At 38.5% G+C, this 19309-nt stretch overlaps 1 protein-coding gene across 1 annotated transcript in view; it reads right to left on the bottom strand.

The window, feature by feature from the left end:
* Positions 1-275: 275 nt before the first annotated feature.
* Positions 276-19309, bottom strand: part of LOC130557649 (lysophosphatidylcholine acyltransferase 1) — a 67098-nt gene continuing 48064 nt past the window's right edge. The window contains exons 9-14 of the mRNA XM_057339613.1: positions 18972-19054; positions 18032-18157; positions 9820-9973; positions 9549-9647; positions 5016-5157; positions 276-3712 (exon numbers count right to left, since the gene is read on the bottom strand). Of these exons, the coding sequence (XP_057195596.1) occupies positions 3537-3712; positions 5016-5157; positions 9549-9647; positions 9820-9973; positions 18032-18157; positions 18972-19054 (780 nt within the window). The 3' untranslated portion in view covers positions 276-3536. The remainder of the gene's footprint in view (positions 3713-5015; positions 5158-9548; positions 9648-9819; positions 9974-18031; positions 18158-18971; positions 19055-19309) is intronic.

Below are 19309 nucleotides of genomic sequence, written 5' to 3'. Positions count from 1 at the left end.
ACATTATTTTAATTTTTTTGACATGGCAGACCAGTCGGAATTATTATATTGCTTAAGAGTGAAAAAAATACTGTCACCTAAAATTATTTGCATCATGTCATTTAACTGATTTGACCTCAACCGCTGAAATGCTCTCATGGTACAAGCACTTGCATCAGACAATATCTTGCCAGTCATGTTGTGGATGTACGTACACTAAACCCCTAAACCTCTAGGGGGAGACAGAGTTAAATAAAAGGAAAGAAAAAACAAACAAACAAACAGAAGAATGTAGTCAAGCGTCCCTTTTTTTAATTAAAGAGTCAGAATGACATTTTCATATAGCAGTCAAAACAGACAAGCCCAGGTATCTTGTAAAAACGACTTTTTACACATTAAAAAATAAAACTCAGGGTAAAATAGAAAACAAACCTAAATCATCTACATTAGCCGAACGGGTGACCGAAGAGCCATCAGAAAGACACATCACTTGGAAAAAAGAAGCTCAGTCTTTCTTCTTCAGCTCAGTGTGGAACACCGTGACAGGCAGAGGAAAGTAAAATAAATATGATTTTACAGTTTAGAAACCCTTTACAAAAACAGAGTAGAACAGATATTTCAGTGAGGTAATAAACAAGGACAGTTATAAACTGAAGATTAAAATGAAATCAAAATAAATTGAACTCACTGTTTCTACAAATTTCAAGCAGGTTGACTGGGGTCTGCTCAGGGTTCCATTTATCAAACATCTGCTGGTCAAATTCAATCTGGTATGAAATAAAATATGAATGGCATGCTGGCCTTCCACACAAAGTTGAATCATGCTACATTTCACTTCCCTGTTCCACAGTAAAAGCGGTTTTTTGACATTTACCTCAATACTCATAACATACTCAAAAAGCATCTGTTTAGCAAAAGAACTACACTGCAACTAATGAAATACATGCTATTTATCTGCTAAGTTTTTACTCTCACTGTGCAGAGAGCATTTGGTGTCTATCAGTCAGGGATTAAAAGAGCGCTGAGCAAACCCACAATCCCTTTCATCTTTCTACAATCCAATAAAACCTCCGTGGTAAGTATCGATACAAAGCCACAATAATGGCAATACAAACCACAGTGACACCACCACAGTGACACCACTTTAACATGCAAACCAGCATACTGTCTCACATTATTCAGAAAAAAATAAAATAAAGCTTACAAATCTAAAGTGCCAGAACAAGTGAACAGACATCAAATTGGGATAACACGGGGTGTCCACGACAACTGGATTGAAAACATCGTGTGGCGTGTTGGCCGAACCGTCATCTGTACAGAGACTGTACTGTACGTCAGGTTCAAGCGTCCCTCACAACTTCCTGTTTGTCATTTTAATAAATGCAGATAGTCGAGTATATAGTTACTTCAGTTATGACATCAAGTTTTACTATTAATTGTGATGGATTGTCAATACATTCTCTTTTCCTCATAAAAATGACATTTGAATTCAAGGCCAAGAATAACATTTATGAAATCGGAAGCATTTCCAAACTGAGAGGAATAAAACGATTACATGATTATCAAGAAAAGTAGCACAAAACAACAAAATAAAAGTACAAAGAGGAGCAAATGATATTAGTTTATAAATTCAGTCATTGTAATATTTAAATAACACTTTAGATCATAGATCTTTCATGGCAGTGAAAAGAAATTTCTTCATGTATATCAAAATTCACAAAATGCCCTGCATTTGTAACATTCAAAATACATATGAGAAATATAGATTTATTTTAAGTCAAAGATGGCGACATCGATAAAATATTGCTTTACCGAAAATGTGAAGGTAAAATGGAATTTAGGTGCATACTGAAAAGTGAAGCTTAATAACCCTTTAAGGGGCCTGGTATTAATTTCTCTATAGAAAAGTAGTTTGTATCAAACGTCTCAGATAATAAGTGCAGATCTAAGATCAGGCAATTCACATTCTACTGACAGAAAATCTTACAGATTCAGGCCGAGTCTAGATCAGCACTTTTACTCTAATATTATTTGATAGCCCATGTGTTGACGCCCGAGAATGTAATGCGAACTGATATTCTGTAATGTATCAATGAATCTAACCTAACTTCAGATGGCCAATTACCATAAATAACAAATCTTTTAAAACAAAGTTGGGTAGAATTCTAGCAGTATCTTTTAGCTAAATAACTTGACAACATTCAAAACTGCAGTGGTAAATTAAATGTACTGAAATAACCGCACTGAAAAAAAAATCAACTTTGTTAAAAAAAACAGCCATCATAATGCTTTTCAAAACTCAAATTGAACGGCTGATTTATTTACACACACTGATTCATTTTTAAGTCATGCAGCTTTTCTGTGCAGGCAGAGAATAATTTTTTGTTCATTTAATACAAAACAACATTCCTTAGGCTAGTTCAAAAACAAATCAAATTGAACTTTTCTTATTCGTATGAAGGCGCAAACCTATAAGAAAAATAAAAAGGAAGACTTTTGAAGGGGGAAAGAGAGAAACTGTAAATTAATCTCAAAAACGGAGCCACAAAGCAGTTTAAGCACACAACGAAATTTACAGGTTTCGATTTCAAAGCCAAATTATTATACTTGATGAGTTTAACGTTGGCCATTGGGAGTAAAAATAGAAAAATGGTATTTATAAAAAGGTAAACATTCTATTTTGTAACTCCTATTTTTAAAGCGAAAAACATTGTTCCTGAATCTCAAAACTAACTCCACCACAGTCGTTGTGTATTTGGTCCATATAAAAAGATTTTAGCAACTGTTCATCTTAGTACCTAAAGGAAAGCAAAACAGGGACAGTCGACTGACATGTGATCATGACATAAATTGATTGTGGTACAGTAAACCTCACATGAAACGAAAAAAAGAAAAGAAACAACAGCAAAATGAGTCACTTTCCCGCACCCCTGAGCTAAGTGACGGAAAAAAATAAATACAAAAAAACACATTAAGGATATTGAACTGGCTCATTTTAATTAAGACCAGCACTTTCATTGGACCCTTGAGCACCTCAAATCTGATCCTGCACACAGACTCAAGCAGAATCAGATATTTGTCACCGGTGCTTAATGATCATTTAGTCAAATACTGAGTAATACTGTTGTCTAGCATCGAGCCCATGCAACACTTACATTCTATAAAGGCATCTACAGTCACAAAGCATGAAAAAACTGTGGGCAGTGGTGGACATAGGGAACCAGCAAAATAAACCAATCGTTTAAGTTCCTTATCCATTACATTTCGTTTGCTTGAATATTTCACCCCATATTTCAAAAACATGCACAGTCAGTATCACTCAATTTAAAACTAAATAAGTGCTTGGCCTTCAAGTATTTACGTTTGAAAAAATCCCTTTAATTCTCTCTTTAAAAAAATAAACATTCCCCATCCCAAAAAGGCCGAGCTGAAATGCTGAGGAGAAGAGTAAAATAACCACAAAAATGTTACGGATACCCGGAAGTAAACTTTGCAACGTGACTATGACTGCATCTCTTCCATTGCTCTGGAGAGCGACTGGAGGTTGCGGAAGGAGCTCAGTCGAGTTTCTTCTGAGGAGCGTGGTGGTCGCTCGGGGTGAAATCAGCACAGAAACCGTTGGTCACGGGAGTGGAGGCGTGGGAAGAGAAGACGCCCCCGAATCCAGCGTTGTCTGAGTAGAGGTAATCCTCGGCAAAGTCCGGATACTGCTCTGCAAAGTTCCTAAAGCTCTCTGCCACAAGGTGGCGGCAGAAGAACAGTGAGAGTCAGAGCTTGAACCGACCCGATGAAATCACCTCTCACAGACATGCATGACTATGCAATTATTGATACTCAAATACTGATTATTGAGGTAATTTTCTTGTGAAAATTTAAAAAAAAAAACTTCGTTACAGCACATACTTCTGCATATATAATAGGGATGGGCATTTTTCAATAATTATATATATCGAATATTTGAGCTCATAAAAAACGAATATTCGTTTATTTAAATTAAGTTAATAATGGCGTAATTTGTGACGTTTTTATTTAATCACAATTTCACATCAAGCTTGTAATTATCATTAAATATTCATACATTTATATCGCATTAAAAATATATCCTGTATTTAGGTTTTTTAATGTTGAAAAAAAGAAAAAATAGAAAAATACATAAAAACTACATTTAAACCTGCGTGGAACGGTATAATAGAAAAAGAAAACAGACAAAACAAAACGCAACATACAGTATATTGACAGTCTGTGATATATGGTTATTTTGTTTTACATGATCTTGATAAGAAAACAAGCATATAGGTCAATTTTACTCTGGCTCTTCTATAACTCCCGGCAACAAAACCCAGATCTGGAATTCCTCCGTCCATTCACTAACTTACTGCGTCCGAGGCTCTCGATCGCTGTTTGTCGGGTGTATTATACTTTCTCTTGTTCTGCTGATTAACTTACACACACCCGGGAACAGAAACTGCTATTACAGCAGATAAACGTAAATAATACGAACTACGAAGCGTCGACGCATTTCACGCACGTCAACGTATTTTAGTAGTCGACGTAATCGACGACGTCGACGCGTCGTTGCAGCCCTATTGTTAATCATTTAATATTATGTTGGTATTTGTATACCTAATGTAAGTAATGTTAACGAATTCTGTGGCTCACCAGTTTTGAAACATTTTAATACGGTGATGTGACCCGAGCATAACACAGGATCCGGGCATCCTTGTGTAAACTTAAAATATTTAAACTAGCTTGCGATCTGAGTGAACCAAGATTTAGGAACACATACAATTTTTTTTAATATTTTCTGTATAATATAAAATCATTACAGATGAAGTGAAGAAGCTTTAAATAAGACGTGACAACTCTAAGGTTTTCTGTAAAGGTAACTTAACCTTGTGGTGACGCAGTTTTATTCTTATAAAAAATATAAATATTCAAATAGCATTTTTAATATTAAAATATTTATTGCGGATCGAATATTCTAACATTCGTGCACATCCGTAATATATAATACACCAAAATATAATTATTCTTACCAAAGGTGATTTTGCCAGAGTCCTCTTCATCTATGGCTCTGAACAGCCGGCCGACTTTGAGTTCTCCCACCCCCAGAGCTGTCCTCAAGACACTCATCAGCTCGTTCTCCGTGATCGCCCCATCCTCCTCTGCCTCAAACATCTGAAAGCAACAAATATCCAACAAATAAGCTTAAACAAAACCCTGCTATTTACCATAAAACTCTGACAGAGATCATTAAAAGCAGTTTTTTAATTATAGAAATCAAGTTTCAAGTTTACTTTATTTATATAGCACATTTATCACAGCCGCAAGTCTGACCAAAGTGCTTCACAGAGTACACAGCATCATAAAAAGGTACAAAACAGATTAAAACAATGATCTCGAAATAAAACACAAAAATATAATAGACATAAATAAAAATCTAATAGGCCAATGAAAACAGATGATTTTTTAACCAAGCCTTAAAAATGGTTAGACTAGGGGCCATTCGGATCTCCACTGGCAAGTCATTCCAGAGACGAGGCCCAATTACCGAGAAGGCCCGATCACCTCTACGCTTAAGTCTGGAATGTGGAATTAAAAGAAGGTTCTGGTGACCAGATCTTAGACTTCTTGAGGGGATATATTGGTGTAGCAATTCAGATAGGTAACTGGGTGCTTGGTTGTGCAAAGATTTAAAAACAAACAATACGATTTTAAAATGTATTCTAAATTGTACCGGCAGCCAATGAAGGGCCTTTAAAAGCGGAGTAGAGTGATCCTTTTTTTCTTTTTTAAAAGAAATCTAGAGGCAGCATTTTGGACCAGTTGAAGACGGGCAATTTGGGCTTTAGAAATGCCACAGTATAGCGAGTTGCAATAGTCGAGCCGCGACGTAATAAAAGCATGCACCGCCATCTCCAGTGTCTTATCAGTAAGGAAATGTTTAATTTTTGCAAGAATGCGTAACTGATGAAAGCTGGACCCAATTACAGTAGAAATTTGTTTATCAAACTTTAATGAGTCATCCAAAATAACACCCAGATTCCGTACCTGCGAGGACCTAAAGGCAGATATGGATCCGACATCATAATTAAATGCTTTCGAATTTTCTGAAGGGCCAAAAATGATTACTTCACTTTTTTCCTCATTTAATGTTAGGATAACCAGGATTTAACCTCATCTAAACAGGCTGAGAGAGCAGTCATGGCCAGTGGATCATTTTTCCTAAACTGTAAATAGATTTGAGTGTCATCGGCGTAACAGTGGAATGACACCCTGTGTTTTCTAAAAATAGATCCTAGAGGTAACATATATAATGAAAAAAGGGAAGGGGACAAAATAGAACCTTGCGGGAGGCCACAGGGGAGAGAATCAGTGGAGGATAGAAATTCTCCTAGTCTAACCACATATTCCTATCAGATAAAAATGAATGGAACCACTTTAGAACTGTGCCAGAGAGACCCACCCACGATTTAAGTCTATTTATTAAAACCGAGTGTTTAATGGTGTCGAAAGCAGCTGATAAATCTAAGAGAACGAGAACCACAGAGTCACCTGTGTCGGTAGAAAGATGTCGTTTAGCACTCTCAGAAGGGTAGATTCTGTACTGTGGGCAGCCTTAAAACCAGATTGAAAATGCTCAAACAGATTATTTACAGCAAGGAAAGATTGAAGTTGGAACAATACAATCTTTTCCAAAACCTTGGAGATAAATGGCAAAACAGAGATCGGGCGGTAATTTTTTAAAACTGACTTATCTAGTGACGGCTTCTTCAGGAGAGGTGTGACCGTGGCCACTTTCAGATAAGCAGGAACCACCCCAGTTGAAAGACACTTATTTAAAAAGGATACTAGACCTGGTCCAACCGCATCAACAATTTGCTTTAAAAACCTAGGGTGGATAATATCATTTGAAGAAAAGGAGGGTTTCACCTGGGCAATAATGTCACTGAGTGATTGAAAGGAGACAGGTTCAAAAACGTCCCAAGAAGCAGACAGTTGCGGGGGGAGAGGCAGCTCAATAGGGGGAGTATGAGTCACCATTTCAAGTTTAACTACTTTTTCCTTAAAAAACCTCGAGAAACTTTCACAAAGAGCAACAGAGGCAACAGATACAGTGTTGACCGGGGGATTTACAACAGAATTTATGACCGAAAACAAGACTTTAGGTCTAGACTGATTTTGTAATATTAAATTTGAAAAGTAGGTTGCCTTAGCCGATTTGCCGGCTCTCTGAAAAGCCAATAAACTGTTTTAAGCAACTGTAGTGAGATGTATAGATTGTCCTTCTTCCACTTACGCTCAGCCTTTCTACAAGCTTGCCTTAGCAACCTAGTCTCAGCAGTATACCACAGTTCAGATTTTTGTTTATGCTTAATAGGCTTTAAAGGAACAGTCTCGTTTAATACATCAAGCCAGGTGCTATTTAACAGACTCAGATGTTCGTCCGCATCCAGGTCCGCTGACGGAGAGACCATAAGTAGATGAGAACTGGACTTAGTGAAACACTGACTAAAACTTTCACTGAGCTGAGTAGAAAAAACCCTGGACATAGACGATTTTTTAGAAAAGACATGAGGAATACTTTGAAGAGACATGGAAAATAAAATAGGCTTGTGATCAGAGAGCATATAATCAGAGACTATAGTATCAGCAATATTGACCCCGTAGGAAAGAACAAGGTCCAGAGTATGACCGTGGATATGCGTGGGATTTTTAACCCACTGTATCAGGTTAAAAGTGTCAATTATATTAAGAAATTCCTTTGACATCGGGTTTGCCTGACAGCAGACATGAATTTTAAAATCCCCCACCAATAAAAAACGATCAAATTTAATGACTATGTTACCAATAAAGTCAGTGAATTGTTGTACAAAGTCCTTAACTGAGTGTGGAGGATGGTAGATCACCCCTAAGCCGACAGGACCATTCCAGTCGAGATGGAGAAGTTGGACTTCAAAGCTGGTGTAAATATCTACCGGGACGTTGCGACATTGCGCAAGATATGTGTTTTTCATCAGTCACAAGCCCACCCCCTCATCCACATTTGCGAGGGGAGTTAAATAATGTACAGTTAACCGGGACCAGTTCAGAAAAAGGGGTAAAATCGCCATCCTTAATCCATGATTCAGTTATGAACATAAAATCCAAATTGTGCGAAGAGAAAAAGTCATTCAGCAGGAAAGTCTTATTCACCACTGAACGCGCGTTGATTAAAACAATCTTGGGTGGAGGAACGGCTCCGGAGGAGAGTGACACTCTGCACAGCGGCCGCAGCACACCAGGAGCCGCTCCAGCTCTTTGGAGAAGACAGCCGGTCCGAGGAGGGCCATGTGAAATGTGGTCATTTTAAGTGCTTGAATACTTGAAAGATCAATCTGTGTTTTGGTAATTGTAATAGGAGGACAGAACAAGTTTCACTATTTTATAAATGTCCGAAAAACATCTTTTGTCTTGTACAGGGTTCGTACACATTTTTACCAAAACATTTCCATGACTTTTCCATGACTTCTCCATTACTTTCGAGGCAAAATTCATGACCCATAAACTCTGAGCCAATGTAGTTAGTCTTCACCTCACTTCCGTCCCACAGCCTGACGTGCATGTCTAACTGTTTCGTCTGTAAGTAATGATTCAGGCTTTCGTCGAATAACATCACATACACTCTTTGCTTCGATATGTTTGACAAAGTTAGTTTTTTAAAATAAGGAGCCAGTCCAAACGTGCAAATATACGAACATTTACGTTCGCCGCATGCAAATCTGGCAGCTATCTTGCTGTCGGGAAACATACCAGGAAAAACTTGCCTTATATCTTCACACGACTTGTAATAGTGAGAATTAGCCACCTTTAGTGCCCACAATACCTTTGCAGTTAGGGCTTCGTTTCTTGACACAGCATCCGAAATGGTCCCTTGTTTGATGGAGGACTTAAGTGAAGCACCGCAGCTGGCTGTGGGTGTCACGGCGTTCCTCGGATTTAAAAACCCGGTGATGGGGTTCAAAGTTTCTTCGTGCGCAACAGCAGACTGGTGCTTCGCGCTTTTAGCATGGCTACTTAATGCTGCCTCTCCCATGTTCGAAATGTCAAAAACATTTTGCAAAGTCGACATTTTGCACATCCTGGATGATGATCTCTTTCAAGCCATACATTATACTTATCTGAATGAAGCCATGCATTATTAAATCGGCATTTTCCTGGAATTTTCTAAATTTACATCCACAATTTATCAGAGACATTTACGTTAACGTTACGTTGCTGGCTGCAGCAAGGGTCCTCTCGCAGCGAGCACTCCCTCTGCTTTGCCTGTTCGCAAGATCGCCTGATTTACCAATTAGTTAAAATTAGCAATTAAACATATTTTATTTTTTACAGGTATTCTTTGGACAATTTCCATGACTTTTCCAAAACTTTTTGGGTTTATTCGTTTTCCAACACTTTTTCAGATCTGGAAAGAACTTTTCCAGGTTTTTCATGACCGTACGAACCCTGCTTGTAGATTGATCTATTACTTGTATTAGCACGAGAGGAAAACCCCTCATGATTCATTTTGGCTAAATCTCACTCACCTTGAAGGCCAACTTTATGGTTTCCATTGTTTTCGCTGGCCTGCACACCACAGAGAAGGCGATCACAAATTCTCTGATGTCTATAGAGCCGTCTTCATCCTGCTCAGCAACAGACATTTAAAATAAAGAACAGACATGTATTACATCTGTGAGATATGCAGTAGGATATGAATCTCAAGTAAATCTGATACACATTAAGGAAAATCTGAATCTAATATTTCATGCAAATTATGATGTCAACTCAAAATACGAGCGTGACAACAAGATTCACCTCATCGAAGAGAGCGAACATGTCTCTGAGAACATCCGATACGGGAAGGTCCAGGAACTGGGTAAAGTCTTCTAGACTCAACCGTTCACCCTGGAGCTTACAAGCTCTCATTCCATATTCCTGCAGGAGCTTCGCGGATTTCTCACGTTTGAATCTGAGATTTACACACATTCACACAAATGCAGGAAAAACACATTATGTCATTAAATAAATAATTAATATTAAACTCAAACTAGGAATGCTCATTTCGGTTAATTTCCCTAACCGAGGACCAACACTCGTTATACGATTCTGAACATTAACAGTTAACTGATAAGATTTTTATATTAAATTTGAATGAAATAAAAATCGCTAAGCTGCTGTTTGCATGTTAAAGGGGTCATATGGTGCGAATACGTGTTTTTCTGTGTCATTGGTGTGTTATAAGTTGCCCATGCATGTATTAGATAGTGATGTTACGTTCGTGAACGAATCGTTCTTTTTGAACGAATCTTTCAAGTAGAGGTGGGCGGAATGGCCAAAAATCTATTTCATGGAATGAGTAATTTTATTTCACGGTAACGATATATTTCATGAAACAATCTCCCATTATAATTCTATATTTTATACCTCATTTATACCTTAGATTGATTTAACTAATTTATTTATAACAGTTCATTTAAATGCTCACCATAGTTAAAATGTAGGCAAGTTATGAAAATGTACTAAAGATATCAAATTAAGTTCTGATAATCATATGTATTATTTATTCATATTTGTCTTCTGGCTATATCATATGTATACAGTAGGAAGATAGACAACATATATAACAGTAAAGTATGAATATGCACAAACAATGAGAGTACAGTATATAACTAGTGTTATAATACGCCCTTCACTGAACGAACGAGCCTGTGTTTGAGTCTGAACGAGAGTTCTCGTTCGTACACGAACAAAACGAGTCAAAGGACCTGCTGATTCTCATTCATGAACGACAATCGATCTCGTTCATCTCGTTCGTGAGTGAACGAAAGGACCCGCTGATTCTCTGTTGTTGTTACTTCTTACCCGTGAACGAAAGATGAGGTCTCTTGTTCAACAAGTACAGAAACGGACACAATGTAAAGATCCTTACGAAAATAATAAAATAATGCAAGCTGATGGTTAAATGTAACAAAGTTAAATTAACATTGTCATTTTTACTGCATGGAAAATGTCAAGCCCTGTTTCAGTTATTGAACTGCAAGCACAGGTGTTTTGTGTGCATTTTGTATCATTTATTGTTCTTTCAAATAAAAATGACTTCATTGCGTTTAATTCATGTCATGCACTTCTCTAAAAACTGTAAAACAAAAAGTATTGGTTAGCTCTCATTCGCGTCACGTCAGCAAATAGCATTCCAGTTCCGGCTGTGAAGGGACATGTAATTGGTTAGATCTTCCACTGAACGAATACGCCACACTGACCAAGTCGCTGTTGAGTCTGAACGAGAGAGATCTCGCGTGTGAACGGATTGAACGAACTGGTACATGTCGTTCATGAACGAAATGAACGAGTGTACACTGTAGGTCGGTCAATTAGCATGCGAGTCTCGTTCAGCAGTCAGCAGAAAGCAGATGCAAAGCACAGTTACAGGTAGGCTACTTTGCACGCTTGTTCATTTAAAATACATAAACTTCACGTTTAACATAATCCCAGATTTATGAATGTGTAACTAACCAAACAATTAACTTTTTAATTATGCAGAAAAACCTTGTGCATTGGTCATCTGAACATCTTATTTAGACTTATTTCATTTATTTAATGATTAGATCAGAGACACACATTTTAATAAAGCCTGTAATCAGTTTATACGTCCATTAATACGTTCGTTGACATAACACAACTCTTTTTCGCCACCTGCTGGCGTATTATAGAAATGGTCACTGAACGAATCAATGAACGAATCTGAACGAATCCTTTTGGTGAAAGAACTGAAAAAGAACGAATCACTCAAATGAATCATAATTCCCATCACTAGTATTAAGACATGTAAAATTGCAAAAAATTAAATTGTCGGAATAAAAGATGCATTCTGTCTAAAAGCAAATGCTCACCCAGACATGATTGAAACGCCTTGTGTAACCACACCCCCACAAATCTACGTCAGTTCGTTGTATGATTTGACTAAGACTGCCCAAATGTATACACAAATAAGGTGGGCGTACCTGTCAGTACACTGCGTTCCAAATTATTATGCAAATGATATCTTTCTCTGGTTTTCCTAATTTGTCGATGCAAATGACAGTCAGTATAATTTTCAAGTAATCAACAGTTAGGGTACATTTGGAATTTTATTGAACAAACCTCCCACTGACAACAGTATTTATTTAAAAAATGAAAAACTCAAAATGCACTGTTCCAAATTATTATGCACAACAGAGTTTGAAAACATTTCATAGGTTGTAAAAAACTGAAAATGGTCATTTGTTGAATTTGCAGCATTGGGAGGTCATATTTACTGAAATCAAAAGCTATTTCAATCAAAAACATCCTAACAGGGCAAGTTACATGTTAACATAGGACCCCTTCTTTGATATCACCTTCACAATTCTTGCATCCATTGAACTTGTGAGTTTTTGGATAGTTTCTGATTGAATTTCTTTGCAGGATGTCAGAATAGCCTCCCAGAGCTGCTGTTTTGATGCTAACTGCCTCCCACCATCATAGATCTTTCGCTTGAGGATGCTCCAAAGGTTCTCAATAGGGTTGAGGTCAGGGGAGGATGGTGGCCACACCATGAGTTTCTCTCCTTTTATGCCCATAGCAGCCAATGACACAGAGGTATTCTTTGCAGCATGAGATGGTGCATTGTCATGCATGAAGATGATTTTGCTACGGAAGGCATGGTTCTTCTTTTTGTACCATGGAAGAAAGTGCTCAGTCAGAAACTCTACATACCTTGCAGAGTTCATTTTCACACCTTCAGGGACCCTAAAGGGGCCCACCAGCTGTCTCCCCATGATTCCAGCCCAAAACATGACTCCGCCACCTCCTTGCTGACGTCGCAGCCTTGTTGGGACATGGTGGCCATCCACCAACCATCCACTACTCCATCCATCTGGACCATCCAGGGTTGCACGGCACTCATCAGTAAACAAGACTGTTTGAAAATTAGTCTTCATGTATGTGTGGGCCCACTGCAACCGTTTCTGCTTGTGAGCATTGGTTAGGGGTGGCCGAATAGTAGGTTTATGCACAACTGCAAGCATCTGGAGGATCCTACACCTTGAGGTTTTCGGGACTCCCGAGGCACCAGCAGCTTCAAATACCTGTTTGCTGCTTTGCAATGGCATTTTTGCAGCTGCTCTCTTAATCCGATGAATTTGTCTGGAAGAAACCTTCCTCATTCTGCCTTTATCTGCACGAACCCTTCTGTGCTCTGAATCAGCCACAAATCTCTTCACAGTACGATGATCTCGCTTAAGTTTTCGTGAAATATCTAATGTTTTCATACCTTGTCCAAGACATTGCACTATTTGACGCTTTTCGGCAGCAGACAGATCCTTTTTCTTTCCCATATTGCTTGAAACCTGTGGCCTGCTTAATAATGTGGAACGTCCTTCTTAAGTAGTTTTCCTTTAATTGGGCTCACCTGGCAAACTACTTATCACAGGTGTCTGAGATTGATTTCAGTGATCCAAAGAGCACTGAGACACAATACCATCCATAAGTTTAATTGAACAATATAAAATTAAATGTTTACGACACTTAAATCCAATTTGCATAATAATTTGGAACGCAGTGTACAACTGACCCTTCGCTAAGCCCCGCCCTCCTTAGTTACTGTTGCTACGCCTGTCAAGCTTTCACGCCTGGCAAGTGTATTACAGTGTGTATGCACCGGTGTCAGACATTCCCAAGGAGATAATTAGTAATTTTTGGCGAACATGTGAAATATCTGAGAGAGCAAGACAAAAGGGACTGCAGTGTGCATTCGAGGGATATATCCACGACATAATATGCAACCGATTAGAAAATAATTTAATCAAAATTGAAGCTAAAGCCTATGAATGATAACATTCTCCCGCTTATATTTTAGTAGCGCGCCAGGCTACTGCTCACACTCGTGGGTCTAATCTACGCCTTGGACCTGGCAAGAGCCAGAGATGCTGAGCTGAGCCATACATCATCAACAACACAAACAATTTCCGTCTTGCCTTTAATCATCTTATTTTACGTTCATAATATACACTCACCTAAAGGATTATTAGGAACACCATACTAATACGGTGTTTGACCCCCTTTCGCCTTCAGAACTGCCTTAATTCTACGTGGCATTGATTCAACAAGGTGCTGAAAGCATTCTTTAGAAATGTTGGCCCATATTGATAGGATAGCATCTTGCAGTTGATGGAGATTTGTGGGATGCACATCCAGGGCACGAAGCTCCCGTTCCACCACATCCCAAAGATGTTCTATCGGGTTGAGATCTGGTGACTGTGGGGGCCATTCTAGTACAGTGAACTCATTGTCATGTTCAAGAAACCAATTTGAAATGATTCGAGCTTTGTGACATGGTGCATTATCCTGCTGGAAGTAGCCATTAGAGGATGGGTACATGGTGGTCATAAAGGGATGGACATGGTCAGAAACAATGCTCAGGTAGGCCGTGGCATTTAAACGATGCCCAATTGGCACTAAGGGGCCTAAAGTGTGCCAAGAAAACATCCCCCACACCATTACACCACCACCACCAGCCTGCACAGTGGTAACAAGGCATGATGGATCCATGTTCTCATTCTGTTTACGCCAAATTCTGACTCTACCATTTGAATGTCTCAACAGAAATCGAGACTCATCAGACCAGGCAACATTTTTCCAGTCTTCAACTGTCCAATTTTGGTGAGCTCGTGCAAATTGTAGCCTCTTTTTCCTATTTGTAGTGGAGATGAGTGGTACCCGGTGGGGTCTTCTGCTGTTGTAGCCCATCTGCCTCAAGGTTGTGCGTGTTGTGGCTTCACAAATGCTTTGCTGCATACCTCGGTTGTAACGAGTGGTTATTTCAGTCAAAGTTGCTCTTCTATCAGCTTGAATCAGTCGGCCCATTCTCCTCTGACCTCTAGCATCAACAAGGCATTTTCGCCCACAGGACTGCCGCATACTGGATGTTTTTCCCTTTTCACACCATTCTTTGTAAACCCTAGAAATGGTTGTGCGTGAAAATCCCAGTAACTGAGCAGATTGTGAAATACTCAGACCGGCCCGTCTGGCACCAACAACCATGCCACGCTCAAAATTGCTTAAATCACCTTTCTTTCCCATTCTGACATTCAGTTTGGAGTTCAGGAGATTGTCTTGACCAGGACCACACCCCTAAATGCATTGAAGCAACTGCCATGTGATTGGTTGATTAGATAATTGCATTAATGAGAAATTGAACAGGTGTTCCTAATAATCCTTTAGGTGAGTGTATATATATATACTACATGCCTTATTGAGAAAACATAGGTGTTTGTAATCCTGACGACCTTTAGTAGGACATTCAAGCTTAAGTGAAAAGCTTACGTACTAAACAGCGATAAAGGAAAACCAAGTTTCGTCAAATTTTACTTCTAATACACATTGCTGTCAAACAGTAAGAGTCTTGGTCCACAGTAAGTGAGTTATTGACAATTTCTCATTAGTGAATTAATACTTCAAAAGCCACCGTGCATTGTGTTAAAAAGTGCAGTAGGGGCCTCTTTATGCCCTGTCTGAAACCAATATTAAGAAATGAGGCTGAAAGGCAATAAAGTTGCTAACTCCTGGCTTCAGTGTTGTTACATCGAGCTGAATAGCCTGTGGAGCAAACTAGAACAAAACAGCACAAATGTTTCTAAAAGCTCTGATAAAAAGGGACAGAAATATAAATGAGATGATACAGTGCGTTGTTTAGGTACGTTACGCCACGTTAAGCTGTTTCCTTATAATGGACTTCTATGGGGGAGAAAACGCTTAACGTGATATTCACTTTATCCGCGGAACAAGAGCTCGTTCTTTTGACAGCAGCAAGTGTTTAATACAAGGAAGGTTTGACAGAAATTTGGTTTTCCTTGATTGCTGTTTAGGTACGTTAAGCTACATTAAGCGTTTTTCACGTTAAGCATTTTAGAATGTCCCACATTTAGTTGTGAATGAGGCCTTCCACACTGCTTGATCCACATCCGACATTTCTCCCCTTGGGTTTTAGGTTTCGGGAATGGAAAAAATTCCACCACCCCGTCCAAACTTTTAGGATACTGGCTATCAGATTTACACAATCCATACGCACAACGCTTCGGCATGTTTCCCTCACTCGAAAGCTTGACAGACCTCCCGTGCCTAGTTACGGTTGCTAAACCACGATTGGCCTGTGGCTGTTTTCGGGAGTGGCTTAGCGAAGGGTCAATTGCTTTGGAACCTGATGTTCCAAATATGGTAAGAGGCGTTACATTTCCATCACACACTTGCAGTATTTGACCAATCACTACGCACTGGTTAACTGGCCAATCATAGCACACCTCGCTTTTCAGAGCAATGAGCTTTGTAAAGAAACCGCGCTTTTCAGAGAGGCGGGGCAAAGAGGAAATACAATCATGCACGGTATGTGGAAATACAGCGTTTTATAACCTTAAATCGTGTATACACATTGCATTACATCTAAAACAAACGATAATATTTGTTTTAGCCGTGCAATATGACTTCTTTAAAATAAATCTGTGAAAGAAATGTTTGTATTTTTAACGTGTCACAGACCCTCGTCAACTGTAGCCGTGTCTCTGTGACGTTAAAAATACAAACATTTCTTTCACAGATTTAACATGCAAACAGCAGCATAACGAATAGATCAAAATCAGCACCTGCATTCACATATTATCACATTTTCACAAACCTGCAGCATTTGGACAATGAAGAAAAACTAAAATAATATAAATCCAAAGCATCAAATAAACAGGCAAGAAAATAACTTGAATAATTAACAGATTATGACAAAACGAAAACACAGAAGAACCTGCAAAGTTTAATTCCATCAGAAAGTTTTTTCATCAAATAACAATAGCAGGCCTACCTCAATCCAAAGCTTGGACAGTTTTTATTTAATAAAGTAACATGTTTAAGTGTCGTGGGGACAGTCTGGAGCCTGTTGACAGTTAGACCCGCCGCAAAAAAACACCCTTTCAGATGGCACGGATGTCCCGGGAATGCAGAGATAACGCCTCGGGAAGCGAGTTTCATTTGCTTTCTACCAGCCAGAATTAATATCCAAAGAGGGCATAAATGTGTCTTAGCTAAACACGAAATAAATCCAATCTGCTATACCCACGCAAAATACAAACATTATTTATTACTTGTTCATATTTTGCATTCGTATTTTTACGTCACGTCTAAAAGAAGGCAGGGAAATCACGGGTCCAATTAGCTTTGTTTTGCTGAGCTTCATTTTGCTGCGGTGTAGACACGCCGGGAAGACAGAGAATGTCACAGCGCATTGTGAACATGATTGTCGGGCGTCTACATTTAAAACAATGAACTTGAGCTTGAGCAAGGCTGCCATGACGCACTCCGTTTGGAGGAGTAAAGCCCTGACAAATAGGGCCTCGACAATCAGATGAATTACACTTGTCCTATTTCGTCAAGTGGTTTGCGTGATCGGATTTGAATCTGTCTCGAAAACGTTTCAGAGGGCATTTACACCTGGTCGCACGCATCTGCACGCTCCGAGAGTTAACACGTGTAGCATATTTTTCTTTCACCATACAGAAAACTAAAAACATGTATGATATAATAGTTATTTAAAAACGTATTATTAAATTATTATAAAAAATATTATTTAACTAAAAAAAGAAACATACCTTTTAAATTGTTTAACTGATAGTATTAATCGGTCAATCGGTTAACGGTCAATATGAACATCCCTAACTCAAACCCAAATTTACAGCCACGTTCCTGTACTTGATCACACTCCACACAAACATCTATGATGAACATCTGACATGTTTTTATTTTAAAACTTAATATGGTTATATGACAATAAATAAGGGGTCTGGATTTCCGGTTTTCCAAACCGATGGTGTGAGCTACACAACCTGTTGTTGACAGTGGACATATTTACACTGCACCGTAAACTACAGAGAGATTTTATGAGTCTGTTGAGTAAGGCATTAGAAAGGCCTCAGAACATCGTACCTCATCCATTCTGATAATGACTGTGGTGTTACGTAATGAGACTCACCCTAGTCTCCGCACCAGTTTGGCAAACTCCAGCAAACACGTGTCCACCGGCAGCCTGATCTGACCCTTGGCCATAGCCAACTGACAGTCTTCAAACGAGTAGTCTGTCACAGGGACCTGCAGGGCCCTTTACACAACAGCACATCAACTTTAGACACTTCAATCTCGCTCTCATTTTATGCACTTATACAGCTAGGACATTAAGAAATGTTTCTATCATAATGTTTTTTTTATTCTAATACATAACAGCATTAGGTAAAACAATAATATGTAAACATAATGGTAAATCTTACAGTCTCACTGATCTTAGGTACCGAGTTTCTTAAAAGCAACCTGTGTGCGTGTATTACGTGAGCGATGATGAAATACTGTGCAAACATACATTTGTATTTTATTATTCTTAACCATTTTTTTATATTTATTTCATTAGTTTTATATTGCATATTAATTTCATTCTACCTATTTATTCTATTCTGCATTATTTTTAATAATCGTATATAGTGTAATATTATGTATTTGTATTGTCAAGATAAATGAGATTTACATTGTATTAGAATAATGACTGTAAAAGTATTTCTACAGACACATATATAGCAGAAACGAACAAAAAAGCATTAGTAATATAGTTTTAATGTACAAGTTACATTTTTGTTCTACTGATATTTCAATACACTACTGTATACATATACACTATTGCTTTTGTTTCTTCATTTGAGCAATGAGAATGTCAAATTATGCATTACAGTAGAAGTAGACCAATACAAATATTTTATTAATAAATACTATGAAAAACAAATTGCAGCATTAAATCTCAGGGTTACAAATTGTAATTATGGAAATCACACTTAAATATGCAAGTATTCAATATTTGTATTTTTATATATATATAAATTGATAAAAAATTGACAGACAACATTGCTTGAGTTTCTACCCGAACTTACTTTGCCATCAGGCGGCGCACATTGTGGGCGAAGAGCGCAGGATTCTTCTTCTCCTCCTTTGAGGGCGTGTAGATGGGCAGATACTGAGAGAAACAGACAAACCAAGTCAGTGCTTCTCTTTACACTCTCTTGACCTCATCACACCGGAGCCTTTTTATACCACGTCTATGCGAATCAAGGTCAAGCTGCGCCTAGACTCTCAAATGCAGCCCAAACAAACCTGCAGCAATTCTACAATACTTCTCTGTCTCTGCACGCAACACTCTCAGCACAATGTAGGCCAAGCGGAGCTCTCCAAGATCTTCAGCGAGCGTGTAAATGAGGTCACGGTCTGATGC

This window comes from Triplophysa rosa, linkage group LG8 (genome assembly GCF_024868665.1).
Source record: "Triplophysa rosa linkage group LG8, Trosa_1v2, whole genome shotgun sequence".
Taxonomy (NCBI): domain Eukaryota; kingdom Metazoa; phylum Chordata; class Actinopteri; order Cypriniformes; family Nemacheilidae; genus Triplophysa; species Triplophysa rosa.
Note: the sequence above shows the minus strand (reverse complement) of the source record. Positions and strands in the feature narration are given on the sequence as shown.